This window comes from Patella vulgata, chromosome 5 (assembly GCF_932274485.2).
Source record: "Patella vulgata chromosome 5, xgPatVulg1.2, whole genome shotgun sequence".
Lineage (NCBI taxonomy): Eukaryota > Metazoa > Mollusca > Gastropoda > Patellidae > Patella > Patella vulgata.
In genome coordinates, this window is record NC_065883.2 from 77989762 (window position 1) to 78015055 (window position 25294).

At 36.5% G+C, this 25294-nt stretch overlaps 1 protein-coding gene across 1 annotated transcript; it reads left to right on the top strand.

Moving 5' to 3' along the window:
* The first annotated feature begins 217 nt into the window (after positions 1-217).
* LOC126821706 (speckle-type POZ protein) lies at positions 218-24719 on the top strand. Its single transcript, XM_050550197.2, has 10 exons — positions 218-407; positions 3735-3903; positions 4916-5037; positions 6030-6181; positions 8722-8849; positions 9212-9389; positions 11957-12012; positions 12845-12967; positions 14834-14976; positions 18562-24719. The coding sequence occupies exons 2-10, from the start codon at positions 3826-3828 to the stop codon at positions 18704-18706; spliced, it is 1125 nt and encodes a 374-aa protein (XP_050406154.1). The 5' UTR covers positions 218-407; positions 3735-3825; the 3' UTR covers positions 18707-24719.
* Positions 24720-25294: the final 575 nt, after the last annotated feature.

A 25294-nucleotide genomic window follows, 5' to 3' on the forward strand; every position in this document is an offset into this window, starting at 1 on the left:
CCATTTAATGACCTAGTTAATCAACTCCAGTAGGGTCGCTTCCCTTGGGTCTAATGGTGAGTTTGGTACTCTGGCGTGTTGGCTTGCTAATTTCCATACATTGCTAGTGGAACTTTTTCAATTTAAACAAGAATGAATTCCAAAATCCTAATTATTATACTTTGAAACATTTTAGATTAGAGATTAATAGGGCAATACCTCACTTTGAGTATTTCTACGTGCAGTCAGTGCGCATGTGTTAAGGAATATTGGAGGAAAAAGTAGGGAATACAACGACACGGAACCGAAAATAGCTTTTTATTTAGGCGCCTTAAAATGGAATTTATTGATAAATTTGATATCCCATAGCAGTAGAAATGTATTTTAAATAACTGTTTTGCTCAGAAGACATTTAGAAGTAAACGAAGGTAAATTTCTTCCGTATTTCTGGACAATGTACCGACTTTTGGCTGCCTGGCTGTTTCATTTTTTAGTACACTTGACTCTTTATTTTTACCGCATAAAACCCGACCTCTAATTAATTCCTTTATATTATTAACCCATTAAAAAGGGTCTGTTGGTTGAAATCTCTGTCCTTTTTGCTGTTTGTCACATTAGACTATCCTGTAATGATATTCAAAGTCATTCAACCTTATAAAGACAATGCGTGTCGGGACGGGTCAAATATTTTGAGTTCAGAATTCATTTTTATACTGAACGAACGACGACCTAACAGTACAGCACACTTTCGAGCAGACGAATTCGACGAGTTCATTTCCATTCGAGGGGGTCAACTATTTTCTTGTCTTAAAGTAGCCATTCATCCATTTAATTGAAGAATAGATTTCTAGAAAGACAGACTCATTTCATTTATTAGTAGGCTATCGACAGTGATTTGGAAATGAAAAAAATAACACAGCAGAACACTCTCTGAACAGTAAACATTTCTCTGCTGTTGTTAGTATTATTATTTCTTGTTGAAATACATAAGTGCACCAATATTTGTACTTCAGCCTGAGAGTGAGACTATTTGGCATTCATGTTTTATGTGACTCCCATTTTTGTGTTATATAGGTTTAATCTTAAATACCTGACCCTTACCCTAATCCTAATAGAAAGTAGGAAGTTCCATGTGGACCACAGTGTAAAAGTGATGGAAAGAGAAAAGGGTGTCAGATCAAACATGATTGCGGAATATTTCTCTTCTTGCTTCTGTACATCAAGTTCTACAGTGTAAGGAGTTTTGTATACAACACACAACACAACAGATTGAATCCTCGATTTGACTGACACTTGCTGTTCAGAAAGTTCAGATTTTTTATTTTTAACAGTTGGCAATGACCAATGTCGTTGTCCTGCCCGTGTTGGTCTATAACTTCCTAGATGATGGCCCCTGATTGTACAAAAAAATCACGATTTTAAAAACTGTTTAAATATATTACCGCTACACCTTAATGATGGTTGAGTTTGTGAGAATTCAACCGAAACTGCCTGACAAAATTCCCACTCATTGTAGTAAATAGTGTAAAAGTATGTAATACAATGGTTTTTGACCCTCTAGAAGTCACAATTTTTATCCAATTTTAATGAAACTGGAAATGTATGTTTATAACCCACAGATCTTGGTTCCTTTTGTTATTCATGCATATCAGACCATAAAACCCTGGATTATGACCCCTGATTGTACAAAAAACTGACATTATTTTTTTAGCTCGTTCTCTGTCCATCTCTTGAAAAATATGAGCGTATCTTGTACATCTGCTTGTTTATAATCTTAATTATTTTCATTTGCTTAAATACTCAACAAAAACGATATGTCCAATTGTTTCTAATATTTACATGGGGGTTGGATGGCCAATTGGTTAGCACATGCGCGATGTATCATAAGGCCTGGCATTGAGTCAACTGACGTGGTTTCGAAAGTTCGAATCCCCGGTTGTACGTGACAAGGAGTCGGGTCGCCTGTCCAACCTCGTTGGATTTCTCCGGGTACTCCGGTTTCCTCCCACTACTAAAGACCCCTACGCGCAAGCGAATTATTGAAATAAAAATAAAATGAAACCATATGTTAGTTCTGAAATGACCTAGTTTGTGTCGAGTGGACATTAAACCCTATTTCTCTCTCCCTTTCTCTAGTATGTACATTCGCTGACATCAAACAAAACCTGCACAATTTTACAGTTTAAACATACATGTACATCATGCAAGAGCTAAATCTGCTTATTGCAGGTCTTTCTTTTGGCCTGAAATGTTATCTAAATTATTAATTAGACATTAATTAACTTATCCAGACCATAATCAACTCTTGATGTCATCCCTAGCCTGCGATATTTACTGGATTAGGATCTGGTTTGCTGCTCAGCTTTCATTCATGATTAAATAGATACTCGAGACCGTTTTTTATTGTACTGACTTCAGTAATGATGATCGAGGCTAGGCCAAAAATTGAATCGATATATTCTCGTTTTACATTGGATCAATATGACTGAAATTTTCAGCAAATTCCCTTTACATTATCTAGTTTTTAACTATTACAGTGATAACTGCCAGCTCTTTATCTAATCTCCCATAATGTATCTATAAGTATAGTATAAGTCATAGGCTTAAGATCAGATTAAATTAATATTGATCGTTTAAAGTTGAATTAATAGGCTTTTTTTTTTAAGGCGATCATCATGATATGTTAAATAAATACTGGTATTGTTACATCTAATTAGGATTTTAATTTATAGCTAATTCACTGCATCTGTGTAACATCAGTGAACGGAAACGGGTGACGTGACAATAATGAATAGATTAAAATTGTTTAGATAATAAATCATTGGAAATAAGTGGATGTGATATCGTTTTTTTGGGAGGGAGGGGGGATGGCCGAGTGGTTAGCACATGCGTACTTTTGGGACTAACACATGGTTCAATTTTATTTCAAGAATTTGCTTGCACGTAGGGTTCCTTAGCAGTGGGAGGACCCGGAGAAAACCCATGAGGTTGAAATGGCGAGCCTACTCTCATGTACAACCGGGGAATTGAAACCCCGCCAGTTGACTCAATGACAGACCGTATGATGCAGCACGCGCACATGCTAACATTTCAGCCATCCCCCCCCCCCCCCTTATTGCGAGCGAAGATATTAGCCTTTGAAGGTTTGACAAGACGTGCAATAATTTCATCCACCGTACTGGTTGGCTCGCTAAGTCTCCCTCTTCCATTTTTAGCGTAAATCAAAATATGGCTGAACTGTTCTAATCTATTTAATATCGGAGAAATCTGATGCCATCGAAAGTTGATTATGGTCTGGATAAGTTGATTAATGTCTAATTAATAATTTAGAAAACATTTCAGGCCTAAAGAAGAAAGACCTGCAGTCTCTGGAGCCCATCCAGCTGGCAGAGAGGCAGTTAGACTTCAGTCCATAAAGCCCATAAAATTAGTCTTGGTTTTCCGGCATCAGATTGAATTCGATTGGAAAAGAGAATTTGTGTTCCAAGGCATTTGTATTGTATTATCAGTTCTGAAAATAACGGTTTTAGATGTACCGGTACCTGAAAAAATGTCAGGCACTAATGATATAGTACCTGAAATTTTCAACTTAGTGCCGGACATGTATATATAATATCAATAAAAAAGACAAATTAGTGCCGGACAAAATGACAGGCACCAGAGGTTTTGTGCCTGACAAAGCCTGAATCTGTGCCTGACATTGTCAGTGACCTGTGTATTATATTTTATCAAAAATTATTTTCTTTTCTTTTCAGATCCTGCGTTATCTTTTATTTTTTTTGTCTCCAGTGAATTATTTCAACCGACATCCTGGATCGTGAAGTGATCTCTCCTGATAATTCGAGGATGGCCGTATGTCGTACCTCGACCCCTCCTCCACCAGAGGTCACTTGTCCTATTGCTGAGAATTGGTGCTATACTCAGGTAAGTCGTCCAAACCTTTAAAAAATAAAATACGGGGCTTCAGCGCCTCAGAGAGTAAGACACTGGTTCACTCTCCTGGGTCGTCAACCCAGCAAGTTCCTCAGTAAGTCCACAAACCCTTTTCAAAGTACAGTGCTGCAGTGGCTCAGTGGGGCACTGATTCACTGACCAGTGTCCTGAAGGTCTCGATTTCGATCCTGGCGTCAACCAAGGTAGTTTCTCAGTAAGTTCACAAACCCTTTTCTAGGTAACATACAGTGGCTCAGTGATAAAGGCGCTGGGTTGCTGACCAGGACGTCTCGGTTTCGTTCCCGGTGTCAACAGAGAAAGTTCCTCAGGATTTTTTGGCGTGTTTTCTCCTTCTCCTTGTCATTGGTACTGGTGCAGGAACAGGATGTAGATTTTGTTCAGATGTGAAACCAAGGTCCTGAGCACATGTGCACGTAAGCAGCCTTTTTATTGGTTGTCTGATGCTCAACTATCTTGATATGCAAATGCCACAGTTGCTCAGGGAGTAAGGTGTTTGCTCGATGATCGGAGGTCCCGAGTTCAATCCCTGCATTAGCAGAGAAAGTTTGTCAGGATAGGATGGAGAGCCTGGCAAAGGGATAATGTATAGTCCTTAGGATGGGACGGCAAACAGAGTTCCCTTGTACACATTGATGTACACAAAGAAACCGTTGGCAGATGGAATTAAATTTAAGAGTAGGCTGTACTGCTGCTTTCCAGGCACACTGTATGTTTGTCTTCATTAGTCCAGTCAGAGCAGAACAGTGGGACATTAAAGACCATTTCATTTGTCATTGATGCCACGTTGTATCATAGGGTCTGTCATTAAGTCAACTGGTTTCGATACCCCGGTTGTACGTGGGTTTTCTTAAGGTGTTCAGGTTTCCTCCCACTGCTAAAGACCCCTACACGCAAGCGAATTGTTGAAATAGAATTGAACCTTGTATCATGCTACCACATATTGACAATTTATTGATATAAAATGTTTCTGTTCTATTTCCAGGTAAAAGTGATCAAATTCTCATACATTTGGACAATCAATAATTTTAGTTTTTGTCGAGAAGAAATGGGAGAAGTTCTGAAGAGTTCCACATTTTCAGCTGGGGCTAACGATAAATTAAAATGGTAAGTCGCGTTATTTCTCTTTTCATTTCATCGTCTGTAATTTATAATGTAAAGAAGCTATGACTGGCTGAAAGGGTTAATTGGGATTGTCCAGCGTTGGGGATTTTCCCCCTTGTCAGTGACATAGGAAAAAGGGCCTGGCAAAGACCAAGAACTCAGTCTACTCATGGATGGGATAAAAAAATAACATGAGGTCCCAAGTTTTGGCTAGTACACGATAGTCACATCTACACATTGACTTGCACCTAAAATATCCCTTGACAGTTGGAATTCAATAGAAGAGTAGATCGTAGCCTCCATCTGGCTAAAATTTCCCTCATATCACAGAGTATTTTGTACATGTATGACCATATACATTTAATAGCCCAGTCAGAGCAGAACATTTGGACGTTAAACAACAATTCACTTCACCTGCACTGGATGCTGAATAATGAAATATTTTCAATTCACCATATTTTTGTCAATTCTGATTTGAAATATTTTTGGGCTGATATTCTTACTAGATTAAACTTCCAGAATATTGTAGTTTTCAACGGATTTACAATCCCTCAAGATATGATGTTCAAAATGTTCTAGAAAGAGAGAGAGAGAGAGAGAAATGGGGTTTAGCGTCCACTCGACACAAACTGTTTCATTTTGGGACTAACAAACAAATGGTTCAATTTTATTTCAATAAATCGCTTGTGCATAGGGGTCTTTAGCAGTGGGAGGAAACCGGAGGACCCGGAGAAATCCACGAGGTTGGACAGGCGACCCTACACCTTGTCACGTACAACCATTTGGCCATCCCACCCCCCTTCAAAATGTTCTAGGTACATGTACATATTATAATTCTGTGTTTTCCAGGTATTTATTGTAATTCTGTTTTGTTCCAGGTACATGTATTGTAATCATATATTGTTCTAGGTGTTTATTGTAATTCCATATCGTTCCAGATGTTTATTGTAATTCTGTATTGTTTCAGATGTTTATTGTAATTCTATCTATTCCAGGTGTTTGCGTGTCAATCCAAAAGGTTTAGATGAAGAAAGTAAAGAATACTTATCTTTATATTTACTCCTTGTCTCGTGCAATAAAAGTGAAGTACGGGCCAAGTTTAAATTCTCCATACTCAATGCAAAAAGAGAAGAAACCAAAGCTATGGGTAAGCTGGATATCTTTCTTCTTTTTATACGCTCACATTTTCATGTGGACGTATTATGCCGTCTGTCTGTCCGTCCGTCCAAATTGTTTGTGGACTCTCTACAGGTCACAATTCTTATCCGATTTTGACGAAACTTGAAATATAGGTTTATCCCCAAAAGATCTCGGCTGCTTTCGATATTGGCACGTATCGGATCAAAACTTCATGGATTATGGCCCCTGATTGTACGAAAAATCACGTTTTTAGCTTGTGGACCCTATAGAGGTCACAATTTTTATCCGTTTTTTTTAAAACTTGAAATGTAAGTTTATAACCCAAAGATCTCAGTTCCTTTCGATATTCGCGCATATCGGACTGTAACTTCCTGAATTATGGCCCCTGATTGTACGAAAAATCGCGTTTTTAGCTTGTGGACCCTATAGAGGTCATAATTTTTATCCGATTTAAAAAAACTTATTATTATATCACCGTTACACCCTAAGGACGACTGAGTTCGAATTTCGTGAAAATCGGCCCAAAATTGACAGACAAAATGGCTGCCGTTCGTTCTCAAATAGCGTAAAAAATATGGTACATGTATATCAAGGTTGTGGACCCTATAGAGGTCACAATTTTTATCCGATTTTGTTGAAACTTGAAATGTAAGTTTATAACACAAAGATCTCAGTTCCTTTCGATATTTGCGCATATCGAATTGTAATTTCCTGAATTATGGCCCTTGATTGTAGGAAAAATCACTTTCTTGTTAGCTTGTTCTCTATCCATCTCTCGAAAATGTGGGCATATCCTGCCTGGCAGCCGCTGGTTTTATATACACCCACAGTTTTATATGAATATTTGCCTACTATGCTGTTGCCCCTGTCCATGTTTTTGAATTGATTTCCTGAGAGAAGTTATAGTCTATTGTTTTTCTAAATGCCATTGAAGAAGTGGCTCATATTACATCAATTTGTGTTTTTTGACTGAGTGCAAGACGAAGGACCTGCTGTCTAGTCATTCGGATGGGACGAAAAACCAAGGTCCCGTGTACGCATTGGCGTGGATGTAAAAGATCCCTTGGCAGTTGGAATTCGATATAAGAGTAGGCTGTAGTTCTGCTGTCCAGGCACAATTTCCCTCATAGCACACTGCATGGCGTACGTCCGTCCTCATTAGCCCAGTTGGAACAGAACAGTAGGACTTTAAACCCCATTTTATTTTTGACCCGTCTTCGTCTATTTTAGGTTCCTGAGATTTAGCCCCTTTAAAAAAAAAAACTTATTGTGTTAATCCCAAAATAACCTGGTTGGGCTGTAAAAGGATGGTTTATATTAGAATTGTCCATATTACTGGACCCATGGTAGGGCTGTACGATATTCTCGATATAGTCATTTATCGCGATATGGTATTTTCAGACCCAACACGATATCATGTGGCCAAAAATCGTCGAAAAAAATTATCATAAAAATAGATAATAAATACACTATACAGCAGTGGAAATTAGTCGACGGCAATAAACTATAATAAAACTAATGTTTTGAGAATCGTTAAATGTTGAAAACACTTGCGCAGTGTCCGTGGCCGTTTTTCACTGCATCGTGTATGTGTTACTTTTACTTTGTTTTTAAATTTTAGTCGACAATAAAATGTCAGTTGTTACTACATGTAAAGCTTAGGCCTACTAAACGCCTGAAATTTTCCACTACCGCGGCTAATTACTAGGCTATAAATAGGTTGTCATATTTTAAAAAAAAAAGAATATTTTTAGAAAACTCTACGAAACTTAATTTCTGAAATCAAGAATAAAACGATCTATAAATAGATTACTGTCACTGTTAGGCCAGGAGTACCGCAGCCAATCGAATGCTTAAATGGAAGATAGTCCGGATCATTTAGTATTTGTTAAACTGTTTGAACTTACAATATAAGACTTGAAGACCACATCTACTTACTTCCGCTGCAGGTGATATTTGAGAATTTTCTTACACAAGGTCACAAGCAGATGCTTTTGAAACATCAGTGGTTGTATTTAATTTTTATCCGAAATGGATGTTGTTTTGTTCATTTTAATAGATTTATATTATAAAAAAAGCAAAGTTTAAAGTGTATGAATAAAGCAATTCTTACCCACAATTATTACTCACACTGTAGTCAGTTTTAATGCATTTATATTTAAATTATTTAATAGCAAAGTGAAATTATTATTAAATATCACGATATTTAACTATATCGTTGAAAAAATTGCCAATATCGATATCGTCCCTTTTTGCAATATCGTACAGCCCTAACCCATGGTGCTTCATTGAGTAAGGTGTTGACTCAATAACACGTGGGTTCTCAGTTCGGTCCCTGTATTGACCAAAAAAGCCCCCTGGAAAAACCATGGTCCTATCTCAGTGCACACATTACAGGTAAATAGGATTAAAAAAAAAAAAGAGTAGGTCATAGCGATGCTGTCAGGTCAAAATTTGTCTCAAAGCACACTCTATGGGGTCTTGCTTAGTCCGTTAGCACCAGCGAAATTATTTGACATTATATTTCATTGTTTTATTTTATTATAGAAAGTCAGCGTGCTTATAGATTTGTCCAGGGTAAAGATTGGGGGTTTAAGAAATTTATTCGAAGAGATTTTTTAATGGATGAAGCTAATGGTTTACTTCCCGATGATAAATTAACCATATTCTGTGAAGTAAGTCTACGTTATTTTAACTTTATTTATATTTTGTTTTAGTGGATTATTAAGGTTGATTTCATTTGAACATGCATTATGCATGAGCTAAATCTGCCTATTGCAGGTCTTTCTTTAGGTTCGATTTCCCGGTTGTACGTGACAAGGAGTAAGGTCGCCTGTCCAACCTCGTGGGTTTTCTCCGGGTCCTCCGGTTTCTCCCCACTGCTAAAGACCCCTACACGCAAGCGAATTATTGAAATAATATTAAACCATATGTTGGTCCAGATATGACCTAATTTGTGTCGAGTGGACGTTAAACTCTCTCTCTCTCTCTCCTTACTGTTGACTTGTATTTTATATTTTATGTTTTAATGTTGTAGGTAAGTGTAGTGGGTGATACGGTGAATATATCAGGCCAGTCCAACTGTACACCTGTCAAAGTACCCGAATGTAAATTAAGCACGGATCTCGGGGCGTTATTTGAAAGATCGTTAGCGAGTGATGTCGTTCTCTGTGTTAATGGAAAAGAATTTCAAGCTCATAAAGCTATTTTATCAGGTAAAACAAGTTTTATCAACTCCGGTGTTTGTTTTTTTTTAGTCATCTTGTTCTTTTTCTTGAGGGCGACGTGCTGTTAAAAAGCCTATGGAATCGTTAGTTCAAGTGAGATCGACATGAAACTTGGCATGCTTGTTCCTTTTACATTGATGGACAGGTTTTGATTTTTGATATGACATCACACATCCAAGATGGCGATGATAATGTGATGCTAGGTTCCTGGTAGAAATAGGGGGAGAATTTTCTTTTTGTGGTGGTGTACAGGGCTGCCGACAACCAGTATCGCAGCGCAATTTGCGATACATATTTTGTCCGTTGCTAACCAAAAATTAAAATCTAACGTTTTTACTGCGAATCATAAATATGCCTGTCATTTTGGATATTGACACAAGAATAATCCACATTTTGAAGACTAGAAGGCTTACTCAACACTTTCAACGTTTATAAAATGTTGAATAAAATTTTATAAACAAAACTGAATTCTCCGCATGACATTTTCTTCTCGAACTACCCAGACACAATACTATATAACACAGGGACATAACTCTATGAATAGGGACTATTAAACCGGAAATAGGGAATCAAGTAGTACCACTCACATTGCGAGACATCAAGTAATTATATCATATTCATTTTGAAAGAAATAAATCCTGTGTATCCCCCACGCATTGTAAATAAAATATAAAAAAATAAATACATGTTAACGTATTGTAAAATGATAAATCAAAGTAAAAATTCCTGTAAAATATTATTGTTTATATCGCGTGTGTCTAGTTAATCGAGGTGCGCCCGATTGAACAAAAATAGTAATACAATACACGATAAAAAGCAGACAAATTGTTTTCTAACGAAGATTTCTAACGTAACAAAAAATAACAATTAAATTGAGTGGAGCTTCGGAAGTCACTGTCAAGAATTGGCTTCAGGCAGAAGACCTCAATAAATGTCTACATCACATTCACAAACTGTCACAAGTACTTGTGGCAGTGCTAAAAAATCTAAGAATTTAAAGAATAGTCAGAATGGAATCTAATCATATTTGTTATGAATTAAAATAATATCTTGTTATTTAGGTGTTTTACGTTGAAACTGAAAAACTGCTAATCAATTTTTAAATTTGCTAATCAAATTTGGCAAAATTGGACTTTTTGATTAGCAGTGCTGCTGATCAACTGTTAAAAATTACCGACAGCCCTGGTGGTGTAGAATCAGAAATGTGGTCGTATATAACCTTCGCCCCTGTCCATCGTTCTGTTCATCTGGCATCCACAATTGCTTGTGGAGGGGAGCCACGGTGGCTAGTTGGTTAAGACGCTGGCTCGCTAGTCTGGAGGTCGGGTGTTCGATCCCTGCATTGTCCGAGAAAGTTCATCGGGATTTTCCGACGTGGTATCCCCTTGTCAGTGGTGCAGAACGGAAGGTCTGACAAGGACAGCTGTCTAGTCCTTCGGATGAGACGAAAAACCGAGGTCCCGTGTATACATTGGAATGCACGTAAAAGATCCCTTGGCAGTTGGAATTCGATATAAGAGTAGGCGATAGTGCCGCTGCCTGGGCAAAATTTCCCTCATAGCACACTGTATGGCGTATGCCCATCTTCATTAGCCCAGTATAGGAGCAGAACAGTAGGACGTTAAACCTCATTTCATTTCATTTCATTTTGCTTGTGGAGGATCTAGAGGTTAAAGTTAAATCCTATGTGTTTTGTTTTGTTTGGAGTCATTTAATCTGGTCAACATTTCCTTCATACATGTAGTGGGGGGTTGGATGGCCGAAAGGTTACCACGTTCGTGCTGTATCATAAGTTAAATCCTATGTGTTTTGTTTTGTTTGGAGTCATTTAATCTGGTCAACATTTCCTTCATACATGTAGTGGGGGGTTGGATGGCCGAAAGGTTACCACGTTGGTGCTGTATCATAAGTTAAATCCTATGTGTTTTGTTTTGTTTGGAGTCATTTAATCTGGTCAACATTTCCTTCATACATGTAGTGGGGGGTTGGATGGCCGAAAGGTTACCACGTTCGTGCTGTATCATAAGCTCTGTCATTAAGTCAACTGGCGTGGTTTCGATTCCTCGGTTGTATGTGACAAGCAGTAGGGTCGCCTGTCCAACCTTATGGGTTTTCTCTGGGTCCTCCGGTTTTCTCCCACTGCCAAAGACCCTTACGCGCAAGCAAATTATTGAAATAAAATTGAACATGTGTTAGTCCCGAAATGACCTAGTTTTTGTCAAGTGGACATTTAACCCCATTTCTCTCTTTCGGTGTCATACATGTAGCATATAATTATGCCTGTCTTCATTAGCCCAGGCGGAACAGAACAGTAGGACTTTAAACCCCATTGCATTCTTTCATTTGTCTTTTTTCTGTGTTGTTAAATTTTTACTGGTACAACATGTCTGCCGTATAATCTATGTCCAGTGATAGTTGCCAGATTTGATTTAATTTGTAATTGTGTTGTTATTGTAGCAAGATCTCCGGTATTTCAAGCCATGTTTGAATATTATTACTACCTAATTTATTGATGATATGAATTGATTTGATTTGTAATTGTGTTGTTATTGTAGCAAGATCTCCGGTATTTCAAGCCATGTTTGAACATGAAATGGAAGAGAGTAAACAGGTTTGTTATATTAAAGATATGATCTCGATGCATCGCTGATTCACAATTTACGATTCATCATTAAACATACATTATACGAGAGCTAAATCTGCCTATTGCAGGCCTTTCTTTAGGCCGTAAATGTTTTAAATTATTAGATATTAATTAACTTATCCAGACTATAATCAAAACTCGATGCCATCGCTAGCCTGCGATATTTACTGGATAATCGAGACTTATGTTTTTTATCGTACCGACTTTAGTAATGATGATTCAGGCTAGGTCTAAAATTAAATGGCTAATATCTTGGTCCAGAGTGAACCAATTTGACTGAAATTTTCAGCATGTTCGTTTTACGTTATCTATTTGTTAATTATTATAGTGAACATTGTCAGCTATTTATCTAATCCCCCATAATATCCTTTTAAATCTTGTTGTTTACAGAATCGTGTACCTGTTTTCATTAATCAGGGGATCACGTGGCTAAGTGGTTAAGACGCTGGCTCACTAGCCTGGAGGTCGGTTGTTCGATCCCTGCATTGGCCGAGAAAGTTCATCCAGATTTTTCGGCGTGGTTCCGCCTTGTCAGTGATGCAGGACGGAGGGTCTGACAAGGACAGCTGTCTAGTCCTTCAGATGAGACGAAAAACCGAGGACCCGTGTATACATTCGAATGCACGTAAAAGATCCCTTGGCAGTTGGAATTCGATATAAGAGTAGGCGATAGTGCCGCTGCACGGGCAAAATTTCCCTCATAGGAGCAAAACAGTAGGACGTTAAACCCCATTTCATTTCATTTCATTAATCATTGAAGAACAGTAGGATGTTAAACCCCCGTTTCATTTCATTTCAGAATCGTGTTGAGATCACAGATCAAGATCATGAAGTGATGAGAGAAATGTTACGTTTTACCTACACGGGAAAAGCTCCAAATCTCGATAAAATGGCGGATGAGTTATTAGCAGCGGCAGATAAAGTAAGTTGTCTAAAAATCTTATGCTTAAGCTTTATAAATATTCTCACACCCAAATTTTATTAAATAATGTTACACCCAAATTTTATATAAAAAAAAATATCTCGCGCCCAAGTTTTTTTAAATATCGCATGCCCAAGTTTTATACATAGTCTCACGCCCAAGTTTTATAAATATTCTCACACCCAAGTTTTTTTTAAAGATCTCACGCCCATTTAATACCATTTAATACCCTGTCCAGCTGACAGCATGACCTCCTCTAATAATCTGTCCGGTACGTTTGCCAATATTGATATTTTGTGAGAAACCATAATAATATTCTTTCAGTCCAGTCCTATTGTTACTGTTATTATTACGTGTTAATCTCAATAGGGTAGCCATGTGGGTTAAGTGAGTAAGACGCTGGCTCGCTAGCCTGGAGGTTGTGGGTTCTATACCGGTATTGACCGAGAAATTTCCTCTGGATTTTCCCGTGTGGTTTCCCCTTGTCAGTGGTGCAGTATAGAGGGCCTGACAAGGACAGCTGTCTAGTCCTTCGCACTGGACGGAAAACCAAATCCTATGTACACATTGGTATGCTCGTAAAAGATCCCTTGGCAGTTAGAATTCGATATAAGAGTAGGCTGTAGCGCTGTCCGGGCAAAACTTCCCCTCATAGTACACTGTATGGTAGGGCTGGCAATCGATCCTGTTTCAAGTATCGATTATCGTCGACCATCTGCCGATCGATAATCGATAATATCGGCAAATTATTTTGATTCTCAATTGGTTTGAATACAATCATAATTTGTACACAAATTATATGCGAGTTTATGCTGTGATATCATTCTGTATACATCTAGAAATTTTTTCATTTAATTGACATTTGACAATAAAATAATAGCATTCCATAGGAAAACCAAGGTGTAGAAAGAAACTCAATCAACTTCATTTGGAAGACGAAACCCGCCACCGCTAGCCATATCTTTGTCGCTTATGACCTGAATAATAATGAGTAAAATGTAGTTATTTCCCTTTGATCACATCAAACGAATTCTTCAGTTCGACGTAACAGTTTATTTCTTGCAGTGATTTCTTCGCCCTTGGGAAATTAAAAATCTTCTCTTAAGGGAAAGTATGTGTTTGACTTAGAAACAGAGAAGACGAAAGAAATGAAGAGTCAAAATAAGGGGCACAACTGGATGTTACGTTAAACCATTGGCTCTCATCATGACATAAGCAGCCAACATTTCTCACAGGTGGCGTCTCGCGTGAAAAAAACCCAAATGTGTGTGTTTTATTATGACTATTCTGTTTAATTACAGTTCTAGGCCCAAGCACACGTTGCAAAGAATACAGTGATAAGGTTTATTTTTATGGACTTCTTCTTGCAAGTGAAGTACCTATAATTGCTCGATAATCGATATTTTAAAACTGTATCGATAATCGATTTTCAAAACACTTACCGACGATTATCGGCAATTATCAATTATTTCTGCCAGCCCTACTGTATGCCATATGCCCGTCTTCATTAACCCAGTCGGAGCAGAACAGTAGGATGTTAAACCCCAGTAGATGTTTTATAATATATAATATTCCAACGTGGTTTCCCCTTGTCAGTGGTTCAGAATGGAGGGCCTGACAAGGACAGCTTTCTAGTCCTTAGGATGAAACAAAAACCAAGGTCCCGTATATATATTGGAATTCACGTAAAAGATCCCTTGGCAGTTGGAATATAAGAGCAGACGATAGTGCTGCTGCCCGGCAAAATTTTCCCCCATAGCACACAGTATGGCTTGTGCCCATCTTCATTAGCCCAGCATAGGAGCAGAACAGTAGGACATTAAACCCCATTTAATTTCATTTATAATATGATATTTTATATTACAGTATGCTTTAGACAGATTAAAAGTTATGTGTGAAGAAGCTTTATATTCAAGTTTAACTGTAGAAAATGTTTGTGAAATTCTAGTTCTTGCTGATTTACATAGTGCTGATCAACTTAAAACGCACGCTGTAGACTTTATTAACAGGTATGTTAAAATACACACTGTACACTTGATTAACAGGTATTTTAAACAAGCTGTAGACTTGATTAACAGGTATGTTAAAATACAAGTTGTTAGTCACATCAGTATTTTAGACTGGTTTGTAAATTACAATAAAGAGTAGGTTGTACTGTTGTAGTGCCTCTATCCAGACATAATTACCCTCATAGCACATCGTCTATAGCTTTTAAACCATTTCCTCTTTATTCTGTGACTGGTGCATAGCAAATATTGACAAATTGGAATTGAACCTTTTTTGGCACTGTAACCCAGGTATCATTTAAGCTTGTATATCTAGCACTAATTTCTTTTTATTTAAAAATTAACAACCCAATTGATTAATGATGTATAATGATTAATTTTTGAACAGCGGTCAGGAAATTAAAAACTTGTAAATTGGACACTCATTATCAAAATTAATCAGTTAGCTTTAAACCGGACCCAAGTACAAATAAGATGATTTTTATACTCCCACATTGAAATGTGGACGTATATTGCCGTCGCCCCCGTCCGTCTGTCCGTCCGTCCGTCCGTCCGTCCGTCCGTCCATCGTCTACAATTTCTTGTGAACGCTCTAACGCCAAAAGTTAAACGAATGTGAAAGAAATTAGTGCTAGATACACAAGATTAAATGATACCTGGGTTACAGTGTTTTGGACTGATACTTCTTTTAGAAATTAAACTGTTGCAAGGGATTCCTCATTCTCGGTATCCCCAGTGATATCGTTTCATCCTACTCCACTAACCTCTGGGTCCATCCACGAATTCAGATTATCTGCCCTTGCTCGTAGCTTGATTCTACGAACCAATCAGAAAACAGTTTACATATCAATCTTGGCATAATTGTTTACGTTCATCACAATAATCTTAGTTGCAATAAAATGTGAGTTACTCCCCTTCGCCCACTCGGTTGGTCGATAAAAATAGCAGAAGTATCAAGGTGGGATAATGTGTCTCCCCTGTGGATGGAGCCAGAGGCTAGTAGAGTAGGAAGGAGGGATACCGATAAGGGAGATTCTTCAATCTCTTTAATGACGACATTCAGAGACTTCAATATTGGGATTAGAAATCATATTTTGACAATCTGATTAAAACACAGATCCTATTTCGTTTTTTTTTTATGGTTCAAAATTTCATTTTATTTGTCTTTACTACACTAGGATCTTGAAGAATTGTTATATATCCTGCGTTCTGATTAATGTGAGGGATTAGCCAATGAAATGGTCTCTTACAGCTAGTTCTTGGCGTGCTTTGCAGAGAACTGTGGGTATCCCAGTAGAAACATCAACGCTGATTGGTTAATTAAAAATATGACGCCATAGGGTCAAAAGCCACTTGTATGACCCCTGACGTGACCTCATACTACAACTTGTCAGATCTTCATGTAGTGTAGGCCATCGAAAGTATAAAAGATAGGTTGCCAGGCAACGAAACATACGCCCACAGCAGCTAAATCGTCCGGGCAGTCAACAAGAGTTGTCGCATATTTTTACTTTTTTCGGTAATGAAACATTTATAATACACTTAAATCTGATTAAGAGCAACAACTCAGAAAACCATTAGAATTTGTTTGGTTTTTATAAAGTTCTGCCCCATGCTAACGTTTTGTATACAAAACTTTTAATACTGTATCATGGATTTAGCTATTCCAAGTCATAAAAATTCATTGAAAATCAATATACTTGTTCGTCTCAAGATCTTAAACTCTGTGTTTCAATCTGAAGCCAATCGGATATTAACTTTGGCCTCTAGAGCGTCCACTAGATTTTTCAAAGTGATCAAGGGCCATAACTTTGGGCAGTAATTATCAGAAATCTTTGAAAATCAATAGGGTTATTCGCCTTGTGACCTCAAACACTGTGTATAAATTTAAAGTCAATCAGATATTAACTTTAGCCTTTAGAGCATCCACAAGGTTTTTTGTTGAAGTGATCAAGGGCCATAACTCTGGCAGTAATTATCAAAAATCACTGAAAATGAATATACTTCTTCGTCTCATAACGTTAAACACTGTATAAAATTTAAAGTCAATCGGATATTAACTTTAGACTCTAGAGCGTCCACAAGATTTTTCAAAATGATCAAGGGCCATAACTCTGGCAGTAATTATCGTAAATTGCTGAAAATCAATAGGATTCTTTGTCTCATGACCTTAAACACTGTGTATAAATTTAAAGTCAATCGGATATTAACTTTGGCCTCTAGAGTGTCCACAAGATTTTTTGAAGTGATCAAGGGCCATAACTCTGGCAGTAATTATCGGAAATCACTGAAAATCAATAGGCTTCTTCGTCTCATGACCTTAAACACTGTGTGTAAATTTAAAGTCAATCGGATATTAACTTTGGCCTCTAGAGCGGCCACAAGATTTTTTGAAGTGATCAAGGGCAGTAATTATAGGAAATCGCTGAAAATCAATAGGCTTCTTCGTCTCATGACCTTAAACACTGTGTATAAATTTAAAGTCAATCGGATATTAACTTTGGCCTCTAGAGCGTCCACAAGATTTTTTGAAGTGATCAAGGGCCATAACTCTGGCAGTAATTATCGGAAATCGCCGAAAATCAATAGGCTTTTTCGTTTCATGACCTTAAACACTGTGTATAAATTTAAAGTCAATCGGATATTAACTTTGGCCTCTAGAGCGTCCACAAGATTTTTTAAAGTGATCAAGGGCCATAACTCTGGCAGTAATTATCGGAAATCGCTCAAAATCAATAGGCTTCTTCATCTTATGGCCTTAAACACTGTATATAAATTTAAAGTCAATCGGATATTAACTTTAGCCTCTAGAGCGTCCACAAGCAATTGTGGACGCCGGACCGACGGCCGGACCGACGGTTGGACGGGGAGACGACAATATACGACCACATTTCAATGTGGGCGTATAAAAACGAAACGAAATATAGATCTGGAGCCTTATTTACGAAAACTTTAACTAAAATATTTTAAGGATCCTGTCTTTTCAATGTTTGTTACTTAAAGGAGCTAAATCGCTAATATTTGGGACCTAGAAGTTGACCCAAATGAGTCGAAACACATATAATAATGTAATCTGAAACTGATTTACATTCAATTGTTTCTGTTTTGACTCTTAATTTTAAATCAGTTATGTCCAGCAAAATAAGGCATGTGTCTTAACCCTATAGCAATTTATAGTGTCTGGTTATTCCAGTCTATTAAGCAGGCTCTCCAGTTGAATATGTCTAGCCTCGTTCTTTCTTGTCACTTGTTGCAAATGACGTTAAAACGCATTATGGTACACGATTACTATACCAATGTTAAAATGTTTATTTTGTCTTAAATATTGGATATCAGAAGCCTGCCTTTTCCTGGTAAGATCACAACATCAATGTTGATTTGAATTGACAAATAATTCGTATTTTCAACGTGTAAGACTTTGGATGATATTGAATTAGAGACTTAGCTACTTTAAAATCCTGGTAAAATTTTTGCTTTGATCTCAAAATATTTTAGTTTAAGTTTTTGTGAATTAGGTTCCTGTATTTTAATCAGATTAGAATATTTTGATAAATCTGATAGTTAATATTTGATGTAACTGTGTTTCAGTCATGCAACAGAAGTCATGGATACGATGGGATGGAAAGCCATGGTCTCAACACATCCACACCTTATAGCCGATGCATTCAGAGCTCTCGCAAGTCAACAAAGTCCACCTCTCGGTCCCCCGCGTAAAAAGGTCAAGCAATCATAGAACCTGGTCAGAAACAAAGACTCAATCAATTGTGACAATATTAAACTAATCAAGCGTGAAAAATGGACGACGTACTTCAGTGAAAATACAAAAAAACAAAACAAACGAAGAGTGAATTAGATCGTGCGTGTGTGATATAAATGTCGATGACGTAATCGTGTAAAATGATACTGACGTTGTTGAAACAACAGGTGACAAATATATCCAGTGATCCCCCCTTCCCCTCCACGCCCCCTTTCCACCTTCTAACATGTGACATACCCCACCCCTCTCCCTCTAGACCTGTGTATATGTATGTATATTATTTATAAGACTATAATGTACAAGTATATATATATATGATCGACAATTTGTATTATATATATAGAGAGTGAGACTTAACTTCTGCTCGATGTGTTGATAATCTTATTATTTATTGTGCTATTGTGTCATATGGTGTGACGTCATAGTGACGTGCTATTATTACCGACGGCATGTTTTTCAGTTTTTACAGACTTGTACCTGTCACTTTCTACTTTTTATTTATATCTACGATGAAAATTTATTTACTGCACCGCGTTTTAGTTAGCAGGCGCTGTCAGTGACATTGTCACTTTGTGAATATGTTGATTCTGTGGCATTCAGTGTGATATACATATACAATTGACATTCGTCGCAAATTATAAAAATGTATTGTCTCAAATCGTGGTGAAGTGACGAATGAATTAGAGACTAGTGCATGAAAAAAAATCCACAAGAAACTGCAACAGAAATAATCAGTTTCATGTTTATTTCATTCCGGGCTGTAGAAACAGTATTCCTTTATTATTATTCTAAATTTAAAAAAATAAAAAGTGCTGCACATTTGCAAACCCAGCTCGTGTCTGACGGACAGATTTGGTTTGTTCTAAAAGTTCATGGAATAACTCAACATCCCAAATATGGTTGGGTTTCTTGCCATTGTGATGGATAACTTCGGGATCCTTAGTGTGGATAGAATTTAATTTCCGAAACTTTTATTACATGTAGCTCATCATGGGTTAATGTAAAGCGTTGTTACAAGCAACTCGTTTTGGGTTAATGTAAAACTTTATTACATGTAGCTCGTCATGGGTTAATGTAAAACTTTATTACATGTAGCTCATCATGGGTTAATGTAAAAAACTTGATTACATGTAGCTCTTCAGGGGTTAATGTAAAAACTTTATTACATGTAACTCGTTGTGGGTTAATGTAAAACTTTATTACATGTAGCTCATTGTGGGTTAATGTAAAATTTTATTACATGTAGCTTTTCGTGGGTTAGTCAATCACTGTAACCCGGGTATCATTTAATCTTGTGTATCTAGCCCTTATTTCTTTCAGATTCACATTCATTAAATATCAAATCTTCGTTTGAAATTCATTGAAATCAACCCAATCATCTAATTTGTACTTGTGTCCAGTTTGGTATAATACCTTGTTACAGGAGTAGCTCAAAATGGTTTTATCTCAACCTGTAGATACAGTGTAGTTCAAAATCACATAAAGAGAAAAACATTTGAATTACCACAGTTTAAGATCCTGTAAAATCAATTATTCTGTAGTTATTGGACAATCTGGTTAAAACACAGATCCTATTTCGTTTCGTTTTTTATAGTTCAAAATTTCGTTTTACTTGTCTTTACTACACTGGGATTTGGAAGAGTTGTTATATAACCCACATTCTGGATTATCCAATGAAACGATCTGTTATGGCGAGTTTTTGGTGTGAGGTGAACGGAACTGTGGGTAACCCACTTGAAACATCAACGCTGATTCGTTAATCAAATGTCTGACGTCAAAGGGTCAAAAGTCGCTCACATTACCCCTAACGCACCCTCCCGCTACAATTGGTCAGATCTTCATGTAGTAGAGGCGATCGGAAGTATACAAAAACGGAAAAAAACATAGATCTGGGGCCAAGTTCACAAAGCATTCTCAGACTTAAGTTAAGAATTTACTCAACTTTCAGTCAGTGTTTATGAGAAATATCTTTGGTGCAGAAAAACAAAACTTCGCACATAGTTTCTTATTGATGTATTTGATACAATAAAACAACAAAGGTTGTATAAAGAGCTATAGTTTAGTTAAAATAAGGCGAACAATTTTGAGTAAATTCTTAACTTAAGTCTGAGAATGTTTTGTGAACTCGAAGTCTGTATTTTAATCTGCTTGTCAGTTTCTGGATAGAGCAATACACTATGGCATATACTAATAAACAAATATATTTGACGTTTCGAAGCGTATTCTCTCAATGTACAAACCATACACATTTATTACTGTACTTTAGGGCTGGGTATTGCCACTGCATCACGATACGAAACGTATATTGCGATTCAGTTGCCAGGTCAATCAAGAAAACAAAAAGATAAATGAATAATTGATCTTTTTACTCCTGCCGATGTTGAAGAAATAAAACTGTTTTATATCAAGATATTGATGGGGATCAAAATAAGGACCTAAACAATTTAAGAGCGTTTGTGTGACGTGGATAATTCAGAGTGACAGAGCGAAAAAAAGGAATCGTGATACCTCGATTCAGCATCCTCATGATTCAGTACGCAGATTGTGTGAAGGTGAATTGAGATACGTCAATCCAATGACATATCGTGTTGACATTTGATAATAAACTTCCGTTTTTGCTTGATTGGGATGCGCATGAGAGAAGAGAACTTCCGTTGCCAGGGATGCTAGCTGTCAGTTGTTCATGTATACGAAGAAGAATGTGGACGGTAATTGATGTGTAATTGATGAAACGTGATATGAGGCAGTTTGTATATTTGATAATAGAAGAATGAACAATCGTGCGAGCACTACTGTACTTATTTGAAACATTGCGAGAATAATCTTCCAAACATCGTCTAAATCAATTAAAGCGATAATTTCATATTTTTAAGTTATATTTTTAAAATGTATTAAAATAAAGCCTTAAAATAGACGGTATCTATAAACAGTCCTACTTTGTTAAAGAATAATCCTATTGATCCTATAATTCACAATAGCAAGTTGAGAAATTGGCAAAAATAGCATTTTCAACTTCAAATTCAAACATTTGAAAATAGCTATTCCATGGAGGATACATGTTGAAAAACAAGGGAGGTAATTGTGTTATTATTTCCGGGTTGAATGATTTTTAAGTGTGAGAATGATACCTATGATCGTATGATAGTGAGTTGACAACCTATTGAGCAAAAGACATAGAAATAATTATGTTTTGACTTTCTTAGAAAATATGAAAGTCTCGCTTTAAGATTGATGTGTAATTATTTAAAGATACATCACAGTAAGTAATGTGTGACGTCGATAATTTACTGAAACGACAAAAAAAACCCGAAACATTGTGATACATAAATTCAACAGGATTCGCGTAGATAATCGCAAGACGGTGAATCAAGATACATCAATTCAACAATAAATCGTGCCAGCACTAATGTACTTGCTTGAAACATTGAGAGAATACCCTTCGAAATGTCTCTAAATTAATTAGATTGATGTGTTATTATTGAAAGATACATTAAAGTTTGTTTAGATGTAAGAGTTAAATCGTCCTATTCTTTAAATGAGTATTATGGGAGATTTGAAAAAGAGCTGACAGTTCTCGCTATAATAGTTAACAAATAGATAACATAAATAGAATATGCTGAAAATTTCAGTCAAATTGATCCACTCTGAACTGAGATATTAGCTTTTGAATTCTAGGCTAGCCTCAATCATCATTGCGATAAAAAACAAAATCCTGATTATCCGTTTTACATTAAATTATTTTAAAAAAAAAATGTATTCCAATCTGCTAAATATTGCTGGCTAGCGATGACATTGAGAGTTGATTTTGGTCTGGATAAGTTAATTAATGTCTAATTGATAATTTAGATAACATTTAAGGCCTAAAGAAAGACCTTCAATAGACAGATTTAGATAACATTTAAGGCCTAAAGAAAGACCTTCAATAGACAGATTTAGATATTTCAGGCCTAAAGAAAGACCTGCAATAAGCAGATTTAGATATTTAAGGCCTAAAGAAAGACCTTCAATAGACAGATTTAGATATTTCAGGCCTAAAGAAAGACCTGCAATAAGCAGATTTAGATATTTAAGACCTAAAGAAAGACTTGAAATAGACAGATTTAGATATTTCAGGCCTAAAGAAAGACCTGCAATAGACGAATTTGGTCTTGTGCATTATGTTTGTTTTACATCTTTGTTTATCTGTATTCAGTAAAGGCTACATATTTGAGAAACCATGGAGAATGGTCACATGTAAAATTAAATTTGTACATTTTATTCGACATTATGGTCGCTGTGAAGTGGATGAAACATGTAGTGTAAAGGCTTTCAGCTCTTGCGTTGACCACAGTTTAAATAAATGTATAAAATAAATAATATCCAGCCCCTACTCTCCCCATTCTATAGCATGTCTATTTCTGGTTCAATTACTAAATATCTACACCTACAAGATTTATAAAACAGTTCAACAATCTATACAGGCCTGTCCAACCTCGTCGGTTTTCTCTGGTTTCCTCCCACTGCTAAAGACCCCTATGCGTAAAGCGAATTATTAAAATAAAATTAAACCATGTGTTAGTCCCGAAATGACCTAGTTTGTGTCTGTGGAAGTTAAACCCCCTCTCTCTCTCTCTCTCTCTCTCTCTTTTTACAGGCCTTAAAATTCAATCAATCTTGAATCAGAATTTCCCTGAATCTAAAGATGATGTTTTCTAAGGAATTTAAATTGATTTCCATCCTTTAAGTGAAATTATTGGTGAACTGTGGATAAATAATATCTAACTAATATTATGATGAAAAATGGAGTATTGTACATGTAAGAAATTTAAGATGCATTGTGTAAGAGCTAAATCTGTCTATTGCCGGTCTTGATTTTGGCTTCAAATGTTATATACATGTAAATTGGTATTAAGACATTTATGAATATGGCAAGCCTATAGTCAACTCTCTAGATCAAAGGATGGCCGAGATTTAAATGGATTAGAATGCTCGCGAGAATTAAAAAATGGATAATCAAGACTTAGTCTCATTTGTCAAGTACCGTAGCTACAATAATAAATGATCTACACTATATCTTCCATCACTCATAACTTCCCTCAGAATAAAGTAATTTAAATGAAATTTTCAGTATATTCACTTTACATTATCTGTTTTTGAACTATATGTATTTACATGTATAGCATGAATAGTCAGCTCTTTATCTAAATCTTACATAATACAGCTTTAATCTGATTAAAGTACTGGGCCCTTATTCACGAAAACTTAAACTAAGATACAAATCGAAATTTTAAGAAATACTGCAATTCGATTGGCTGACCAATATGCAAATTGGATATGGGCAAATTGATTTTACTGGTCAGCCAATCAAATTGCAGTATTTCTTAAAATTTCGATTGTATCTTAGTTTAAGTTTTCGTGAATAAGGGCCCAGATCTATGTTTCGTTTTATTTTTTATACTTTCGATTGCCTACACTACATGAAGATCAGACCAGTTGATTTGGAAGTTCACATCAGGGGTCAAACGAGCGGCTTTTGATCCTATGACGTCAGACATTGATTAATCAATCAGCATTGTCATTTCTAGTGGTTTACCCACAGTTCCGTGCATAAAAAGGCCAAGAACTCTCCGTAAAAGACTGTTTCATTGGCTAATACCTCACACTATTCAGAACATGTCAAGGATAACAACTCTTCCAGATCCTAGTGTAGTAAAGACAAGTAAAACGAAATTTTGAACTACAAAAACGAAATGAAATAGGATCTGTATTTTAATCAGATTTATTTGATTCTGAGGTTTACGACTGTTTTCATGATTTATAAGAATACGATTGTTTGTCCGTGGTGTGGATTACATGGTAATGAAACAGAAGACAGGCCAGTAACATATAAAAATATAAAATGCATAAAACTGTGATTTGTTATCAAGTAAAACCTTTCTCATCGTTCGTCATATTTCATACCAAATATATATCTTGTAGACTTTGTATAAAGATTCTTTAATTATGTTTAGTGTCTGTGGTAATCATTTTTTATACGCCCACATTGAAATGTGGTCGTATATTGTTGTCGGTCCGGCGTCCACAATTGCTAATTTAAGGTCATGAGACGAAGAAGCCTAATGATTTCAGCGATTTCCGATAACTACTGCCAGAGTTATGGCCCTTGATCACTTTGAAAAATCTTGTGGACGCTCTAGAGGCTAAAGTTAATATCCGATTGACTTTAAATTGATACAGTGTTTAAGGTCATGAGACGAATCCTATTGATTTTCAGCGATTTTCGATAATTTTTGCCAGAGTTATGGCCCTTGATCACTTTGAAAAATCTTGTGGATGCTCTAGGGGCTATAGTTAATATCTGATTGACTTTAAATTTATACACAGTGTTTAAGGTCATGAGATGAAAACGCCTATTGATTTTCAGCGATTTCCGATAATTACTTTCAAAGTTATGGCCCTTGATCACTTCTTCAGGACGGACAGGCTAACAAGGAAAGCTGTGTAGTCGTACTGATGGGACGAAAAATCGAGGTCCCGTAAAAGATCCCTGGGCAGTTGGAATTCGATATAAGAGTAGGACGTAGC